This window comes from Leptosomus discolor, chromosome 7 (genome assembly GCF_034619465.1).
Source record: "Leptosomus discolor isolate bLepDis1 chromosome 7, bLepDis1.hap2, whole genome shotgun sequence".
Lineage (NCBI taxonomy): Eukaryota > Metazoa > Chordata > Aves > Leptosomiformes > Leptosomidae > Leptosomus > Leptosomus discolor.
The window spans coordinates 48,273,232-48,291,546 of record NC_141397.1 but is presented as its reverse complement, the minus strand read 5'-3'; the positions used below and the strand labels follow the sequence as shown (position 1 = coordinate 48,291,546).

Sequence of the window (18,315 nt, the reverse complement as noted above, 5' to 3'; positions counted from 1 at the left end):
GAGAATGGTCTGATTCGCTGTGAAAAGACAGGATCACTGGTACTGCTTGTTGTTTTTTGATCACTGCTCTGTTCTCATCTGAAACGTGGTAATCCAGCGCAACTCCTTGAAAACAGAGGGAGTTATTCTGAATTTATTTGGTGTAACTGATGAAGAGAGATAGATACAGAGTTTTTAGCCTTTAAGATCTTCTGTTTGGGATGTAAATACACATTAACTGCTACACACAAGTAATTTGATTAGATAGCAAAGGCATATTGATTGTTGTGACTGATTTACCAGATTTATTGAGAGACTCTTCAAATCACTCATTTTTGTGCTCCTGTTCGCCTTGAAATTAGAATCTTTCTTACTTGCTTTCTTAGAGATAGATAGTAAGTTTTTACTTTGAATTTTAATGGAGCACTTGGAAGCCAGGGCATTGGGTGTCAGAGTAATATAAAAGTAGGACTGGAAGGGATTCAAGAGTTCAAGTGTAAGCCATTGCACTGATATAGCATTAATTATACCTAGGTCCCTGCCAACAATTGCGTTTAAAAACCTGCAAAGGAGTTGAATACAGAAAGGGCTGTCCTAAATCCAACCTAAAATTTCTTTGCTATGAATTAGGCTGCTTCTTTCTTACTGCTCTTCAAATTATCATGAAGAATAGTTTATCACTGTTTGCATTATAGCAGTCATGTATTGCAGGTGTTGTGTTGTGTCCTTTTTTAATAATAAAAACAAACCAATCAAAACAACCTTTTTCTTCCCTAGACTAAACTAACCCCTTCTTCCAGTGTCTTCTCCTGGATCCTGTCAGCTTCTTTGTCTCCCTGGGACACTTGCTAGATTGTTTTTCTCTTTTTTTAAAGGATGATCCCTAAAGCTTGAAATAGTTCTCTGGCTGAAGTTTTACCTGTACAAAATGAATGAGTAATCACCTCCTGCATCTTATGTATGGCATTCCTGTTCGTACATCTGAAAATGAAACCTACTTGCTTGTTTGTTTTTAGTTTGCATTACGCCAGTGACTGATGACTTAATTTTGTGACCTATTAGACCTTTTCCTCACCCCAAGATCCTCTGTGCCATTTTGTTTCCTAGCCAGTATTGGTTTTTTCTGTATTTGACATCTCTCTTAACAGGGTAGAACTTTCATTTTTGTTGTTTCTTTTTTCCATGTCAAGATCATGGGAAAGATCACTTTTTTTGTCAAGATCACTTCAAATTCCAAAAAGAGCGTTCATGTGCGTTACCATTGAAAGAATGGAGGGAGATATATTCCTGTGAATTGACATGGAGAAATATTGTGTGTAGTGCATATTGACTGGTGATTGCTGGTAATTCATTTTCCGAATTCTCTAGTTCTGTTTCAGTGCGAATTAAATAGGTTAATTTGTGCCACTGCTGAAGCTGTCAAAGTTATCTGGATGAGGGGTTCCCACAGGCTCAGTTAATCACATCGCAGCTTTGGGCAGTACCTCTTTGAACTGTTCAAACTAGATTTACAATAACACATTTGTTCATTGCCAAAATATATTGATCACTAAATATTTTTGAAAGAGAGATGTGTATAGTTGATTTAACAGCAATAAAACCAGTATTAAGTCTTGCCTTGAAGTCTCCTTTGCCACTTAGCTTTACATCGCTTCCAGTAGGAGCTCAGCATCTCCACACCATACACACCTTGAGAACTCCTTTTTCCTTTGGTAGTGTGTTGGGAGAGAAGGGAGTTGCTTTATGGCCCATAAAAAGCTTTATAGTTTGTTTTTTTTTTTTTTTATTATTGACCTGTATGTTTACTGTTATGTTCTACACATCTCAAAGTATGGAAAGCAAGGTGCAAAATGATACTGCTAATCTTTGAAAATTAAACACCTCCCTCCTGTTACTGCAGAGGTGATGGATATGTCAATCTTGTTCAGTTACTACTCACTGAAGTGGTACTTTGCACTTCCCCAAGGGCTGTAATTGGTCTCTTGAGGAATGGTGTGAAACACCTGGGTTTTCTTTCTTACTTCTTAAAGCAAATTTGGCAGCTTTCTATGTAAGGGTACCAAGGAAAAGTGTACCAGCAAGGCAGTATCTTTTTAATCTGAATTTTCCCTGCCTTTTACAGTTTCACCAGTAGGTAATGGAAATGGCAAAATATTTCCTATATGAAACCTTTCAAATCCTGGAAGCTGGGCTAGTTCACGTCTTTATCACTACTGTCTGGATTACTCTGAATGAATCTCTCTTTATTACTGAAGGCAGAAGTTTAGAAAAACAAGTTTTCATCAGGGTTAAATAACCTCCAAAGAAGTTCTTACATTGGGATATATTCATGATGATTTTTCAGATCCATATTACGGAGTTAAAAATTACATTATCGGAGCCTGTCGATAAAGGGTTTCCCTATCTTGGAAAAAGGTGTTTCTACTTAATGCAAATGAAAATAAATATTTTCATTCTAAATAATTCTCTGCCTCTCAGCGAATGGATGCCTTATAAGAAGGTATATAGAGCTGCCAAGTCAGGTAATTTACAGAGGTTTAGTGTGAAGATTATTGTGTTTATTTTGGTTTCAGGAAGATATAAACCACTGCTTTCGTCATTTCAATCCAGGAAAAGGAGCACAACTTTTATAGTTATTTTTGCATAAACTCTTAAATCTGCATATTAAAAATACCAAGATCTGAATTTTCAGAATTGCAGTATCTAAAAGATATATTTTCAAATAATAGATTCTCAGCATTTTCTGAAAATCATTCTTTTTGCCAGTTAGATACCTAAACTTATTAGTAATTTTGGAAAATGAAGGCCTAAGGAAAAGTGAGTAGATTATTTTCTTTAAGTGTAAGGTTTCTGTTAAATTTAGTAGGTGTTCAGGGAGTGTCAATGCCTGTTGCATATTCAGTAAATGATTTTAAAATTTCTTGTTCATATTTCTCAGCAGGTCTTTTTCTTGAATTTTTTTTTAATAATTTGATTTTTACTAATCAATGTACTTGCTGCAAGAGAAGATTAACATGCTCAAGAATCATTACTAATATACGTCTACTTCTAGTGAATGTTCTTAGCGTTAGCAGATCACAGAATCACAGAATGTTAGGGGTTGGAAGGGACCTCAAAAATAGTTTACTAACAGGTGAAGCACAGCTCTCTTTAGTATCCATTATGCAGACAGTAAATAAATACTTCTTTTATGTTAAAGCTTATACATTTTAAAGCCAGAAGAGAACACTGTAATGAAAGAGTTGACCACTGGCCATAAGACTTCAATGAACTGGAACCAGGATCTGTTGTTGAAACTGTATCGTTCACTTAAGAAAAGCATCCACACTAACTTCACAAAATACCTGTTTACAGAGACTCTACTACTGTAAACTTTTTGTGCGCCTAGGTTATCATTAGCAGTAGACTTCATGCATTACTTACAGTATAGTTTCTTTAATTTTTACTTTCACGTGCTGACTCTTGTTCTGTCTATGTGTGAGTTGAAGACTCTGGATCATCAGACTCTGATTAAGTCATCTTGTCACAGCAGGGTAAGCTTCTCTTCACTGCACATTTCTCCACGTTCCTGTGTTCAACTGCAGCGTTCTAAGCTTCCTGAATCTGATGAGCTTCGGCACATGCTCATTTCTTACCATTTCCTGACACAGGTTTCAGTGATGAGTTCGTCAGCTACCTCACTATTTATTACCCCTTGAATCATTGTCTCCTGCAGAGTGCATTGGTAATTGTTTTATGTTTTCTGTTATGTCATCGATTAAACAATAAAACAGTATGCTTATGCAATTCTGCCAGATACACCCCATTGAATGAAGACTTCCTGTTTAACAATTTCGTTTTGAGATCTCTGAGGTTTGTGTTAACTCTGTTTACAGTTATGAGCAGGGACTGGCTTCTGAACTGCCTGATCAAAGTAATGTGGTCTACCAGCTAGATGGCTCAGCCAGGCCACAAACAGCTAGCACATGTGCTGTGGTCTTTTCTCAGCATTTTCTAATTAGGGGCACATGTCAACCCTGACCTACAGAAGAGAATAGATTTTGTACTGCTTCGCTGTGTGTTCTCTACCTGTCGGAAAGGGCAAAATGTGACTTAAATGACTAGAGAATGTTCATCATCATCTGTATCTATGCAGAGCTCTATTTCTTTTAAATGCTTGAGAGTGGTGGAGAAGAAGGGTGATTAGGAATTCATTGCTGCCTCTGATTTAGCAAGATGCTGTAACTTGATTCCTTCATTCAATTCTTGGAATTTTATCTCATTTGCTGAAAATCAAGTTTATCCATCATGATGCTGATGAGTGAACATGGCCCATCTGTATTTATTAAGGTAAACTGAGAAGAAAGCAGACATTCATGCGTGGAAATTCATCTAGTGTGGCCTTATTGACAGCTGAAGTACATTGAAAAATGAAATTTCCGCCATATAGATCATAATGCTTCCAGCCATTTTAGTTTCGTCAGCAATTCTAGATCACTGAAAACAGCCCAGAATTAAATTGAAACAGTCAGGAAGTTGCATAAAAATCTTGGAAGAAAATCAAGTTAATTTTGGTTTGGTCTAAATACTGTCCTCAAAATCTGAATTTTCTGAATCTCACCTTCCAGTGTCCGCAACTTAGAATAATATGGTATATAAGAAGGGCATAAAAAGAATCCTTAATGTGGATCACTACGTGAGTCTTTGTGCTTCTGTGTTAATATTTTCTTTGCATCAGGTCCACAAGGAAAACAAACTTGACCTTTTTTGCCTCATTTTCTTGTGATCCGTTCTGTTATTTAAAGCTCTTGTAATTGTAGTCAGAACACTTTAGTCGTTTTTCCACTTTCAAGTTGCATTTCTAGCACTATTTTTGTATCTTAATAAATGATCAGAAGGGTGATACACTGTCTGTGGAGTGCAAAGGCACCTAAAAGAGTTCTGGATACTCCAGCACTGGGGCCATGATGGTACAGCTGCAGCAGTTCCCTGCACAGGCAGATACAGCATGGTTCTTAGCAGTGGTGGTTGCCCAGGAGAAGCACGCTACTGATGTGATTCTATTGCTTGTGAACCTTTGCTAGATTAGTGTGTTTACATGGCATTGCAATATCCTAACTGCCATTAATTTCACTAGTGTTGCAAGTAGTGTGCAGCATGTTGATAATTTGAACTTGCTTCTCAAGTGGATGTCAGGTAAGCAAAGGCTTCAAGTTAATTTTTTAAATGCTTTGTCTATAGCTTATAACTCAATCAGCTATTTCGTTTCCAAATGCAAATGTCATATAGTTGTCTATTATTTACTTTTTGTAAATATCTATGACCTGACCTTATATTTGTTGTTAGAGCAGGCTCTAAAATAAAACTCTGGCCTCGATGAAAATGTATCAGTTTCTCACTTGCCTTCACAGGCTTCCTGTATTCTGATACTGCTGAATTCCTGTAGCTTTTGATATGGAATCTGTTTCTTGTTTGCAAGTTTTATTTTTTTATTTGATACATGTATTTCAAAAGTCACAGTTCAGATATCTATACTTCTGTATTTCTGGCGCATTGCAATACAGTTTAGAATTTACCTAGGCTGGGGTTGTTTCTGACCGCATACCATAACTCAGTGAGTTGTTGCCATTAACTCATTCATACTTCTGGTTGTCACCAAAAGCTTTCTTTTGTTTCCAGATTTGGCAAGAAATCCCGACCTGCAATGTATGATGCAACCCCCATTGCTTATGAAGATTACAGCCCAGATGACAAACCTTTGGTTACACTGATTAAGACAAAAGATTTGTAATCTAGTGTATCTTTTTTGGATTATTTTTCAAAAGGATGGGCTACTAACCTAATTTAAATATTTTTAAGAAGAAAGCATAAGTAATTTAAACCCTTAGATGCTTCAGAATTTTCTGTAGAATATTTAAGAACCGTTTTTCTGCAGCTTTTAGTTTGGAAAAAATATTTTAAAACAGAATTTGTGAACTTCATGAATTTCATTTTAATGTACCTTGAGCTCTATAAACTATAAGCTTATGATAGTGTGTGCTTTTTTCTTGGTAGACACTATTACTAAACCCAGATGAATTTCTTGTGGTTGTTACGGAACAGAAAACAATAATTAATAAGGAGTTCTTTATGACATGTCAGTGCCAGCTTTCTCAGTAGAGGTAGGAAAAAATGTGAAGCATAATATGATATATAATATATCCATTAATTTAAAAAGTCTAAAATGTTTGTGTTGTGGAAAAAAAAATAGTAAAAATTATTATTCCTAATCTGAATGAATTAGCTTTTGCCTTATTCCATGCATGGATAGATAACCTATTTCTCCATTATTTCCTGAAAGTTGCTGAAACATACTCTTGAGTTGATGTTTGACATTTTTGTAATAGTATTCAGGCTAGGCCTTGTATAATAATTAAAGTGCCTCTTGAGGCAAAATAAGGGCATGATCCTTTAAACACTGAAATCAATGAAAGAACTTCCCTTGATTTCAGTGGCATGGGATTGGATCCTGCAATTGGACTGAATCTATATTTTTCTTTAAAGGTTAAAGTTTTTTATATTGTGAGTAAACTAAGCATATGGTTTGAGTTGTTTGTTTCCTAAAGGTTGTTGATGTACAGTATCGTTTCATGAAATATTGTGTATTTCTCATAGTGCTTCTTATTTAGGATCAGTATGGGGGTTTTGTGGCTGTATTTGCATATGGGCTTCGTAAAATTCTTGCTTATTTCAGAAAATACTGAATAAATGTTATCAAGTGAAGATTGCTTTGTTTTTCTTCATTTGAATATGCAGTGTTGCCTATAAAGTTGGAAGGACATGAGCATATTATGTGCTACAAATAATGCTGAAAGAAGATATTCCAGCTGTGATTTTGAAAAGGAAAAAATGGGCTTTATTATAAAGGTAATCTCTCAAAAGTGAGACAAATACAACACCGGAGTAAAGATGCAGTCCTGCAGCCCAGGCATATGCACCACAACCTGTTCCTGGGTGGATCTGACTGCAAACCTGAGCCCGAAGTGGTAGCAAGAGTAAGGTGTTGTCACAGCACAACCCGTTTATGTGAATAAACTTGATCTGTCTGTTTGAGACCTGCCACTGGGGGAGCTAAGACTGCATGGTATAGAGGCAAATTGCTGTAGCTACCTATAGATCCTGCTGCATGGTGCTCTGCTGTGTCCAGTCAGTACTGTTTTATTACAGGCTGATAAGCACTGAAGACCCAAGCTCCTGTTGACCTCTTAATTTTGGGAAATCTTGAAATGCATCCAAAATCTTCATATTTCACATAAATAACATTTCCAGACAGAACTTTCATCATCTCTGTGTGAGGACAACTGTTGTCTCAGGCCGTCCTTCCCTTTCCTTGCAACTGCTGACATCTCCAGACCTCAGATCAGCCCCTAAAGGCAAACATAATTAGGAAATGTAAAGATAAAAAAGCTGCCACTGGTTTTACTGGCTTGTTTAGGTGGGCAAAGTGCATCTGGTGTGTTACTTTCAATTTTGAATTTCATTAATATTACGGCTTCTGGTTACAGTCATAGCAACTGAATTATTTTCCACATCTTGCACAACTAGTGCTGACAAGAGGTAGACAAATTATTGCAAGTCAAGCTGTTAAAGTTGCTAAAATGTAATTTTTATTGTGAGGTTACATTCTAGTTGACAAAAAAAGTATAAAAAAGAAAAAAAGAAGAGAGTAAATGCAGCAGATACGAGCCAAATTCAAAACATTGTAAAGCAAAGCAAATTAAACCATATTTTAGTAGAGCTGTCAAATGTTAAAGGGAAGCACTGCTCAGGATTCTCTTACTGTTTGGAATGGCTGGGTGGTGAATATGCAGGTTAGTAACACCATGCTGTGTTTGAATTATGGAAATGCCAAATGCATCTCAGAAATCCAGAATACCTTTCCAGACATCCTGTATCTGCTACATGGGCTTTCAATGATGTTGGCCCAAGACAATAACCAATAAGAGATATAAAGAAACTAGATTCAAGTTTCCCTGTCATTCTTCAGGCACAGTTTTCTATGAGAAAGATTGTGCATTTGCACCAGATGGCTGTCAGACTAGCACTTTTCTTTGGCACAGGTTTCTGATGCTGCTTTATTGCAGGTATGGAAACTTTTGTTATGGTGACTTCTAGGGTCAAGAACAAGCTATACTCTATGCTGTTTTTTGTAACTTGTGTGAAACAGGGGCAAATACATTGTTGCTATCATTGATTTGTTAATGAGACAGAAAGGAAATACTCATTCTGTAGAGTTTTCGGCTTTTTCAGTCATAAAATACTGGTTTGTCTTTGAAGAACTGCAAATCTATACAAAGTTGGGAAACAGGCAACTTGTTCTAGGGAGCACACATGTTCATAGTCCATATTTTACAAGAGAGATGTTGCAATGAGCAGCAGCCCTTCTGCATACAGATCGCACCTTGGTAGTGATTCTTGGCCATACTATATTTCTCTCAAGTGATTGACCTGAAAGATAAGTAATTTGTGTGGAGCTTTTTTCCTCTCAGCTTGCAGCATCTACCTTCTGTAAATCATCCTATGCTTCCTGTGAATTGTGTTTTGAAAAATTACTTTTGTTCCTTCCAATTTATTTTATTGAACTCTGATGGCATGTTATGCATGCACTATGTCTGAATCTGTGCACAGGTCTCAAAGTATTTGTGAGGCTCTGCACTGCCTGCCAGATAGAGCAGCCCTTGGATCTTGAGGGAACAAACTCATCCTGAGTTTTTATCCCAGCTCTGAAGCTGCTAGATAGAACAAGGTGGTTACTGTTGGGGGTTGGAACTAGATGATCTTTAAGGTCCATTCCAACTCAAACCATTCTATGAGTCTTTATATTGCAGATCATGTCTTTCTGAGGATATACATGAATGCGGTCAAAGGACACTGTTTATTCCGTATTCTTTTCCCAAACCAGAGGAGGTTTGTTCTATATAGGGAGCAAATATAGATGTATAGCAAGTACCACTTGCTGTTAATATTTTACACATGAGTTTTTTTCTGTAAATTGTCCAGATGCAGAAAGAGATGATTGTATGTGCTCTTCCCCCTGGCAGTAGGCTAACAGCCTCCAGTTCCTCCTGCAAGTGGGGACAAGTCTCTGGGCTTGTCATTACTCTCCAGTACTTGTGTGCTCTTGGCTCTTTTTTTTTTCTTCCTCTTCCCTCTGGAAATAGGAGAACATCCCGAAGTGGTTTTCCCCCAGCAGCGTGGACACCTATTCTTGCATGTTTCTTGGGGTGATGTGGAACTTGCAGTTACAGCTCGGAGTTGTGATACATGTGCTAACAGGCAAATATCATGATTTACATGGATTCTGGATGAAGTCAGTCCAAAATGATGAAGACAGTGACCCTGTCCTTGTGTTTGGGCTAACTGCAGTATGATATAAATACAAGACCCAAGGGAACAGTTGAGCACAACAGCTAGAAAACACATGTTGACTAAGAACATACAAATTATCCCTATTAAAACCTACAGACGTAACCCTAACTTTAGCTGAGAAAAATTAGACCATTGCCACAGCTTCAGCTTCTCTTTGCATCTTGTCTCTAGGAGGTGCTTTGGGAATTTGCATGCCACTTGTGTGGACTCCAGAGGTGATATGTAGCTGAACCTTTGGGAGAGAAGCCTTGGTCCCCCACCAGGACCAGCGTTCAGTAGCAGACCTTGTACTTGGGAAGAAGCTGGCTCTCAGTCCTCCCTAGCTCTAACATGCTTCATCTTCTTCCAAATGTACAGTGAAAAATGGTGTTGTTGAGGGATGCACATAGCTTGTGAAGGAGACAAGGTTTCCCTGACAGCGAGGAAGGCTGCGTCCCCATCATGGGGGCTCCCTGCAGTGTGCTGTGTTGTGGTGTGCTGCTCCTTGGGTGAGGGGGCCTGGCCTTTCTGCGGCTGGAGAAGGCTGATGAGGGCAGAGCCATCTGTCTGCTTTGGAGATCTGTTTTAAGCACCCTGATGTGTCTGTGTGCTGGGCACACAGTGACAGCCCAAGCCAGACAGGGTGCAGCAGAGGTGCTGCCACGGGCCTGCACTGGGAGCAGGCAGCATCAGCCCCTTTGTTCTCACCCTCCTGCTGTTCCGGTGAAGCGGACAGAGGATGAAAGGCCTGGGCACATGGTCCTGACCCAGTCAGGTCCCAGGTAAGTGGCCGATTCAAGCCTGTGGGAACTCTATTTGTTCTCAACTTACCCTGGTTTTGTAGCAAATTAATGAAATGGTGGGCTCAGAGGGAGCCTAATGGCAGGGACGTGGGGAGAACTCGGGGGAGACACAGGTGGTCTGTGGATACTTGCAAGGAGACCTGAGGCACCCCCTGCCAATGCACAGTTGTTAGTCCAGGCTGGGTAACATCCTGCACCAAAAACATCAGTCTGATTTTGCTGTTGCTCCCTCCACTGCAAACATAGCCAACTGCTATGCTGGTGTGAGGGAAATGGGAACTGAGAAGAGATTTAAGCTCAGTAAAGTGTATCTTCAAATGGCAAAAGTCTCTACCTGGTTAATGCCTTTGAAAACAATGAGAGTTTGAAATGACATTTGTGATGTTTTGGGGGAAACTGGTTTTGTGTCTCTTTGCATCTAAAAATATAAAAAAATCTGACCACAGGTGTATAGCACTACAGTAAACATTGCTTTCTTCAGTGAAGTCTCATGCGGTGAAACTTCAGTCACAGCATTGATGTTTTCATCCTCTCTCAGCTTCATTTCTGGAAACAGCTTGGCTTTTCTTCAGCAAGGCATTGTTGAGAAATGCCTGAGCAGATATGACATTCCTGAAGACATATAGCTTCTCTTTTGATAGCAATAGACACCTGATGAGGGATAAATTCCACACCTCTGACTATTATTCTCTATATGGATGGCTGAGAGGAATTAAACAGCCCCTCCTCACATCTGTTCTCAGAGTTATGCCTGTAGAGAAGTCCTTTGCCCCTTCATGTGGCTAAATCCTTCCATGTCCAAAATTTCGCTGACATTCCCTTCTCGTTTTGCACACAACTGCTCAGCTTTTACAAAGCAGACTGGCATACTCCCTCAGACAGAACCGTGCTCCATCCTTACAGCTGAGCAAATCAGGCCCATCCTCCCTTTGGGTGCCTCCAGCCATTTCTGTGCAAGCTGCTTGCTGCATGACCAGCTTTGGGAACCTCCTTTTCTTTCCCTACTGCCCTGTTTCCAAGGTGCTCAGTACTGGCTGGGCTGAAATTGCTATTTGTGTGTTACTCTGCTCTCATATTCCTGACCTCAGAGAGGGTGCAGAGGTACAGGCCTCCCATGGACCTCTTCTTCCTGCTTGAACATCGAAGGCAGATGAAAACCAGTTTAATTCAGGGGAGGGTTCAGTTCTCTCAGGCCATTCCCTGCTATGGATAGTTAAAATAATGAGTGTTTTATCAAGAGCTAATGAGTTCAGACATGTTCCTCACATAAGAAATGAGAGTGTCAGGGCAGTCCAGCATGTGCCCAAACCCTCTCTTCAAACCTGTTGGCTACTGAGAGAGAGATGCACCATGTTATGGCTTTCAGTCACCTTTTATAACAAAAGAAAGTGAGTCTGAGAGATTGTTTGTTTGTTTAAAATACATGTTATCTCTCAGAGTCTAGTACCCCTGTGAAATGCTCTGCACAAGCAGGTGAGCAATCAGAGAAAGACAAAGCACTTAGCCAGTGTCAAATGAGAGATATGGAGCCAATCTGCTTTATCTCCTCTGTGCAAGTTTGTCCTCCATTCCCTGAGACTTTGGCTGAGCAACTGCTAAAACACTGTAGCTGTGTGGGGTCAGGAGGGATGGCAAAGGGGAAATTTGACTTTAAGCCACCTTCCTGTCAGTCTTGAGCATCTCATCAGGGAGATGCAACCAGAATACTGCTGCTACTTGAAATAGCTGGAGATTGTTACAAAGATGGGCAGAGTGCAATGTGCTCTCAGCTCCCACCAGCTCCTTCTTGGTCTTACATGATGGTCACTGGAGAGGCCTCGCTCAGAAGGCGTCTTTATAATCCTTGATTCTTTCCTTTCTGCTTGCACTAGAGGTAATCCCTCTTGTGAAACTTCTGTGCTGCAGAGTACCCTCCATGGGACCCAGTATCTGAATTCTTTATATCCTCTTCCCCCCTCATATTTTGGAAGAGCTCCAATTAGGTGAAGGTGATTCCTTCTGATGGGAAGTGGGTCACCTAGTGAAAACAAAAAAAAAAACTTCAAAGCAGGTAGGCCACATCCAGCCTCATCTGGGCTCAGTTGGCTTCATTTCTTCTACAGAGCAACAGGGATAACAAAAATGACCTCTCTGGAAAAGTCAGATTTCTCTGTTATTATGAATTCCAGTTCCAAATCCTCCTTTTAAGAAGTTTATGATAAGATGATTATTGTAAATAAGCTTCCCCTTTAGCAAAGAATAAATCATCAAATAGGCTTTGTTTGGTGAGATCTTTGGCAAAGGAATGTAAATAAATAAACTAACTGAATAAACTTCTTTATCTGATGTGCTGAGCAGAAAAGGCAGCAAAGTTAATCATTTAGCAAAATAAGCTGGTCTGCTGTGCTTCCTTCAATAACAGACCAGGAAGAGTCTAAGGGAAACAATCTGCTCTAGCTCACTGACCCTGGACTTTTTGCTAGACCCACAGACCAGGGGAGATCATGTTTATCACTCTGGAAACAATGCTATCAGATGCCTTCAGTCTAGATTCTTGATTCATTTCTTTTCCTGTGGACTGGTATACTTCCCTTCAGAGGTAGCTCCTTGCAACAGAACAGATCTTATGAAGCCAGCTGTGACTTCTCTTCTACCTCCTGAGAGTAGTACATACATGGACAATAATCTGAATTCACAGTGTCTTAGACTTTGGACTCCATTCAAGTTTCCATATGAGCAAGTTCGTGTGTGTATGCATGTGATTGTACATGGATGTCGATCCACCACTGCTCAAAGAAATCAGAGTGCAACTGTTCTGATCTTCACCACGTTTTTTTAATGGACCTACATGGATTTGAACTAGTCTAAAGTAAATCTGCCTAGAATCTGAGCCTATAAGCCAGATACAAGTTGCACAACTTAACAGAAATATGTGTAGCTGCTGCAGAAAGAGAAAATAGCCTAATGCAATTTAGATGATTTCGGCATGTAGCAGCTGCAATTACAATTAGTTTTTCAGCAGAAGACTTAGTTCTCACTCCCAGTCATAATGGTTTGACGAGTGATCATTGCTGTAATGTATCTTATCATCCCTTGCTTTCTACCTTTGCTTATGCTGTATCTTCTGCCTTGTCACTCTAGGGCATTAGCATCTCATGGAGAAGTTTAACTGTTGGCACTATAGATGAAGACACACAAGAAAAACAGATGAAAATTGGTCAATGAAGACTTCTGGGCTGTGAATCTCTTTGGCAAGTCAGATCAGGATGAACTTATAACACTCTCTTGACTCATCCATTTCTGCAAGTCTTTGACTGGTTAAATCTCTTCTTCCTCCCTTCCCAGAAATGCTTTGGTTGATGAAAGACTGCATCTGGTATTGCATCAGAACAGCAATATCTCACCATGACATTGCTCAATCAGGACTGTAGCATTTAGTGCCTAAATGATGCACTAATAGAGGTGGTGGTCTGTAGCCTATGCAAATGCCCTTGTTTGTCCTCAACCTGTGGCTTCCTATTCTTTCCTTGTTTCAAAGTCTCAGCATTTTGGCATAGTTGCATTTTTGCCGCTTTTGAAGTGTTTGACATTCAGTCAAGATTTCTTGGAACTCTTCCTGGGAGGAAAGTATCTATAACTTGTGATTATAACAAAGATAGGACATGTTTATGTCAAAATGTCAACAAAAGATGCTTCTGATGACAGTCAGACCACATGGATTTCACATGTGAATGTATCTGCAAAAGAAGTGTGTCCTCACTCCTCAGGCTAGTGGCTTGGGACACTTCCAAGATTTGAATAAAAGCCTTTGCAAATGCAGCAGTGGCATTGTGAGTGCTGTCCTACAGCGGTAGCTGGAGGAGACCGCAAGAGATTCACGGGTTCTCACCGTGAATCTCCTGCTGACTCTCAGCATAGCCCTTAAATTCGCAGGGTAGCGATTTATTCTAAATTAAAATAATTGCGTGTAATTAAATTAATCTCATTTGCACTAGGAGAGCTAATGAATGTAATTAAATTCACCTTCTTTGCACTAGGAGAGCTAACGAATGTCTCTGAAATGTTCTGAGTTCTTTTCATGAAAGGCCTTTATATGTCCATGATTCTAAACCAGAGTTTTCCAAAACTTCACATTTAGCTAATGACTTAACACTGTGTTTCAGTACATGTGAAATTTATGAATCTGTATAAAATCCAATGAAAAAAATCTCAGCCAGGTTGAAAAATATGATCAATGCTTTGTTGAATGTGGAAACAATATTTATGACAGACCTTCATTGACAACTCTTTTGTACTCTTTGCCTAGTGTATCTGCCTCTGGGCAACCAGCAATTTGTGAAAATACCATCAGGAATGCTGCTTAAAAGTAGCTATCCCATCTGATGGCTTAGCATGCATTCTTGTATTAAAAGAATTGAAACATAATAGTGTATTTCCTAGCAATATTTTTCTGGGAACTGTCTTATGCCCTCAAGCCTATGAAATCAAGACATCAAACCTCAGTTCTTACTCCCTTTCATTTGCACATCTGACCACTACAAGCTTCAAGAAAACTCTTTGGTAATGAGTATGAGGGCGTGAGGGCAATTTCACACATGATAAAGCTTTGTTTATCCCAGCCACCTTCCAGAAGGTTGGCTTTAGCTTCTTTTTTGGAAAAAAATAATGGCTCGAATGTACAGTTTCTTCAGTCTCCTAGAAGTCAGCTTATTTCATATAGAGACAGCAGGACATACAACAGGTTCCAGTTCTGATTCTTTCTCCAAGAGGACAGTGCAACTCATGGATAGGTTACAGAGAACTGAAATCGGTATTAACTTGCTGAAGACTTTGTGTTTGTAAATCCCACTGTATGGCATTGGTGTTTATTCTACAGAGCAGTCTGTGGTTGTTTGACTCACTATATTGCATCTGTCATGTGAAGAAGGCAACCAGGCAATAACTGTCATGATGCAGAATATTTATTTCAAGGATTTTGTACATAAGATGTGCTGTCCATAATGTGTTATTTGTGGTCTGTATGTGACACCAGTACCTCCTATTAGTTTAATTTGAACATATATTTCAATTGTTTTCCCTTTGTACGGCATTTGTTAGAATGGTCTGTCAAATCAAAACTGGCAAAATGTCACGTAAATAAGAAACTATCTGCTTTTGCATGTGCCTATTATGCCATTCCACCTTCATCTTGCCATAAATCTGAAATTGAGGTTGTTCTACATATAAAAGATGATGACCAGTTATTTTTATTTCTAGTATTCAGCACGTCACTTCCCCTCTTTCTCCGTGCGCTGCGTTGTCCTGCGTGTGACAAGGACAAAGCCTGGAGACGTTTTTACAGCACTGAATTGGGTGCGGAGTTTATCAGCTTTCCTCCATCTTTCACCCATTTCATTTCCTCAGAGAGAATATTTTAAATGGAGATGCCTTAATTCCTGGAGATGCCTAATTCCATGGAGATGCCTTAATTCCTGGTAGCTTTGAAGAGTTATTATATTTTAATACATGCAAGATTTAAAATAGAGTAGTAAGCTAGCAGTATTGACAGACATGTTAGGTTTAAATCAAAATGACTCACAGCTGTGATTTACTTAGTGATAGACGTTGCTGGATTTTGAAATATTTCATTTGGAATAGATTATTGAATGGTAAATATGGTGATGCTTTGATGACCTTTTAAAGTTCCATGCAATAATCTACAAAATTTCTGTACAAATTCATTAATACTATCTAATTTTGCTTCACTTTAAGGGACACCTGTCTGCAGCAAAAACCAAAATCTGCCAACAGAACCACTACCCTACCCTGGCAGCAGGGCTGACACCACCTGAGTTTTCTCAATTATTTTTCAAGAAGTCCTGGTTTTGCATAAGCAATATAGATGTCTTCCCTTTTTCCATCTGGCAGTACCTCTCAGGAAGGGCAGAAATTGCAGGCAGAGAAATAGTATCAGACTTCAAATTAACAGCTAAATGTGCTCTTCATTCAAAAGCAACTCAGCCTTGAGATTTCTGAGAATTCATTGTCTCTCTTTTCCATTTATGATTTACATCCCTCTTCTTCAAACTTCAGTGTCAGGGGTGATTTATGAGTGCAATTTTCTGTGAAATATTCTGCAGTAATAGTTGACAAATCCCTTCCCTCAGCATGGGGATGTATTCTTCTTTGTTACACACCAAAGAGGCACACAGCCCTTAAATTTCTTTAAAAAGACAGTGCTTAATATGCCTTTTGAAAGGAAAAATGTGAATCTCATTTCATAATAATCAGTCTCATAATTACACATAGATATGTTACTTGTACAAAAACTGCTCTGGCTGCATAGCATTAGCATTTTATGTGACGGATCCATTGATGACCCCTCTGACTGCCACGGGTCAGTCTGTTTAACTGATCTCTTGCTTTTAGCTTGAAACAAGTTCCCACATGGTGCTGAGCAAAGCATGTGAGTCCAGCTGCATTGCTATACTGGGGACTGCTCATGCTGAAATTTAAGCATGAGCTTCATGAAGGACTTTTGAGGTTTGCTAATTTTCTGTTACATACTTTTTTCTCTTCTAGGGTTGAAGATGTTTTACATATTTGTAGAGTTCTTTGAGTTGCAAAATTTGGTAAAATCTTGTGTGAAGTATTGATGGCGTCAGCCTTAGACCTTCAGTGAGGGCTCTGAATTCATGCTGGTTACCAAAAGCTTAGAAGGAACTTGAGGCGCACTGAATTCTTGTACACAAGAGGGTGATTCTTGGGCTTCTCTGGATGATCTGTAAATCTATATTTACAACCTGTATAGGTATTTGCCAGCAAATTACTTCATATCCACCCAGCAGCATGTGTGACAAAAATCTTTCTGATAATCAGTGCAGTGACCAGGTTATCGACCAAGAAGGAGGCCCTCCGCAGCCCACTCATGTATCTGTCTTTTTGTAATTAGGGCTTGGGTGAATTGGAGCATGGTTGCATCCCTGAACTCTGCTCTGCTTCCTGCCTCACAGATTTTATAGTCTAGAACCACTGCAGAGCAGGGAATATGTGTCCCTTGTCCTACATTGCTTTTGGTTTTCTGTGGCTTTATGTGCTTTGACATACTCAGACATTAATGTTTTATCGGTACCAGTTATTGATTGTGGAGGACAGTGACTGCATTAAACAAATGACATTGTTAGGCATCCGATTACACCCTCTGCCATGAACATCTGAGCGGTGTAATGTGAAAATTATCTGGTTTTATCTGTGAAAGAACCTTCGTATGCACAGGCATTTCCAGGAGAATTTGGGTTGTTGTAACAGTGGCTCTTTACATTCCTGTGCTCAAGTGAGGGAAGCAGAAACATCTCCCAGATTGCCACATAGCTGACCAGTCTCCTTATGCCTATGAATAACTAGCGGGTACATGTCACTGGAATAGAAAGTGTGTCTTGTAGTACGCTTCCTATTTTCACGGATAAACTTGAGTAGTTGGAAATTGTGAAATCTAGATGACAGACTGCCAAACATTTTTCTTGCTATAGCGATGCTCTGCAAACAAAAATTTTGACTGGAGAGTGTCAAAAGTCTCTTTTCTTGGTAAAATTTCTTATTCTGAGGGAATATCCAGTGCATATAAAATTGCCCAAATATTTATTTATCACCTGTGACTCTTTGTTCCTTTTTAGAATTCCATTGTCTTCAATGCTCTTTCTAAAAACAGGGTTATCTATATAGACATGATTCTTCTTTTGCTTATATTGTTAAAAATCAGAAGTAATTTAAATTAATTTCACAGGGTGTCATCTGTGCAACTCGGAAAAGATTAATGGGCAGGAGCTATGAGATGCCATGGATGTAGCTTGGTGTAAAACTGGTGTAGGATGATCACAATCCCTATACAAGTTTAGGGAAGTACATATTTCTGTTTATCACAGATGAATAAGTATTTAATAATCATCAGGAGTAATTCACAAATAAAGGCAATACAGTCAATGGTGCACAGAGCTGACAGGGGTCTTAAGAGGTCTTGTTTCAAGTTCTTCTGGACCTAGCAGAGGATGATGATATAAGTATCTGTCACATCCCAACCTGAAGACTTATGCTGGTTGTTTTCTGGTGCTTACAAGATTAACTGGTACATTAAGAGCTGCACTTGAGCTTCTTTGGGTATGTTAATGCAAGATTTGCTGCTAGAGGCTGTTTGGGAAATGTCATTGTCCCT

The 18,315-nt window shown here is 39.2% G+C and overlaps 1 protein-coding gene across 1 annotated transcript in view; it reads left to right on the top strand.

Annotated features, from left to right (window-relative positions):
• DNER (delta/notch like EGF repeat containing) overlaps window positions 1-5,749 on the top strand; it is a 130,386-nt gene extending 124,637 nt beyond the window's left edge. The window contains exon 13 of the mRNA XM_086468226.1: window positions 5,638-5,749. Coding sequence (XP_086324352.1) covers window positions 5,638-5,749 — 112 coding nt within the window. The remainder of the gene's footprint in view (window positions 1-5,637) is intronic.
• The last annotated feature ends 12,566 nt before the right edge of the window (window positions 5,750-18,315 follow it).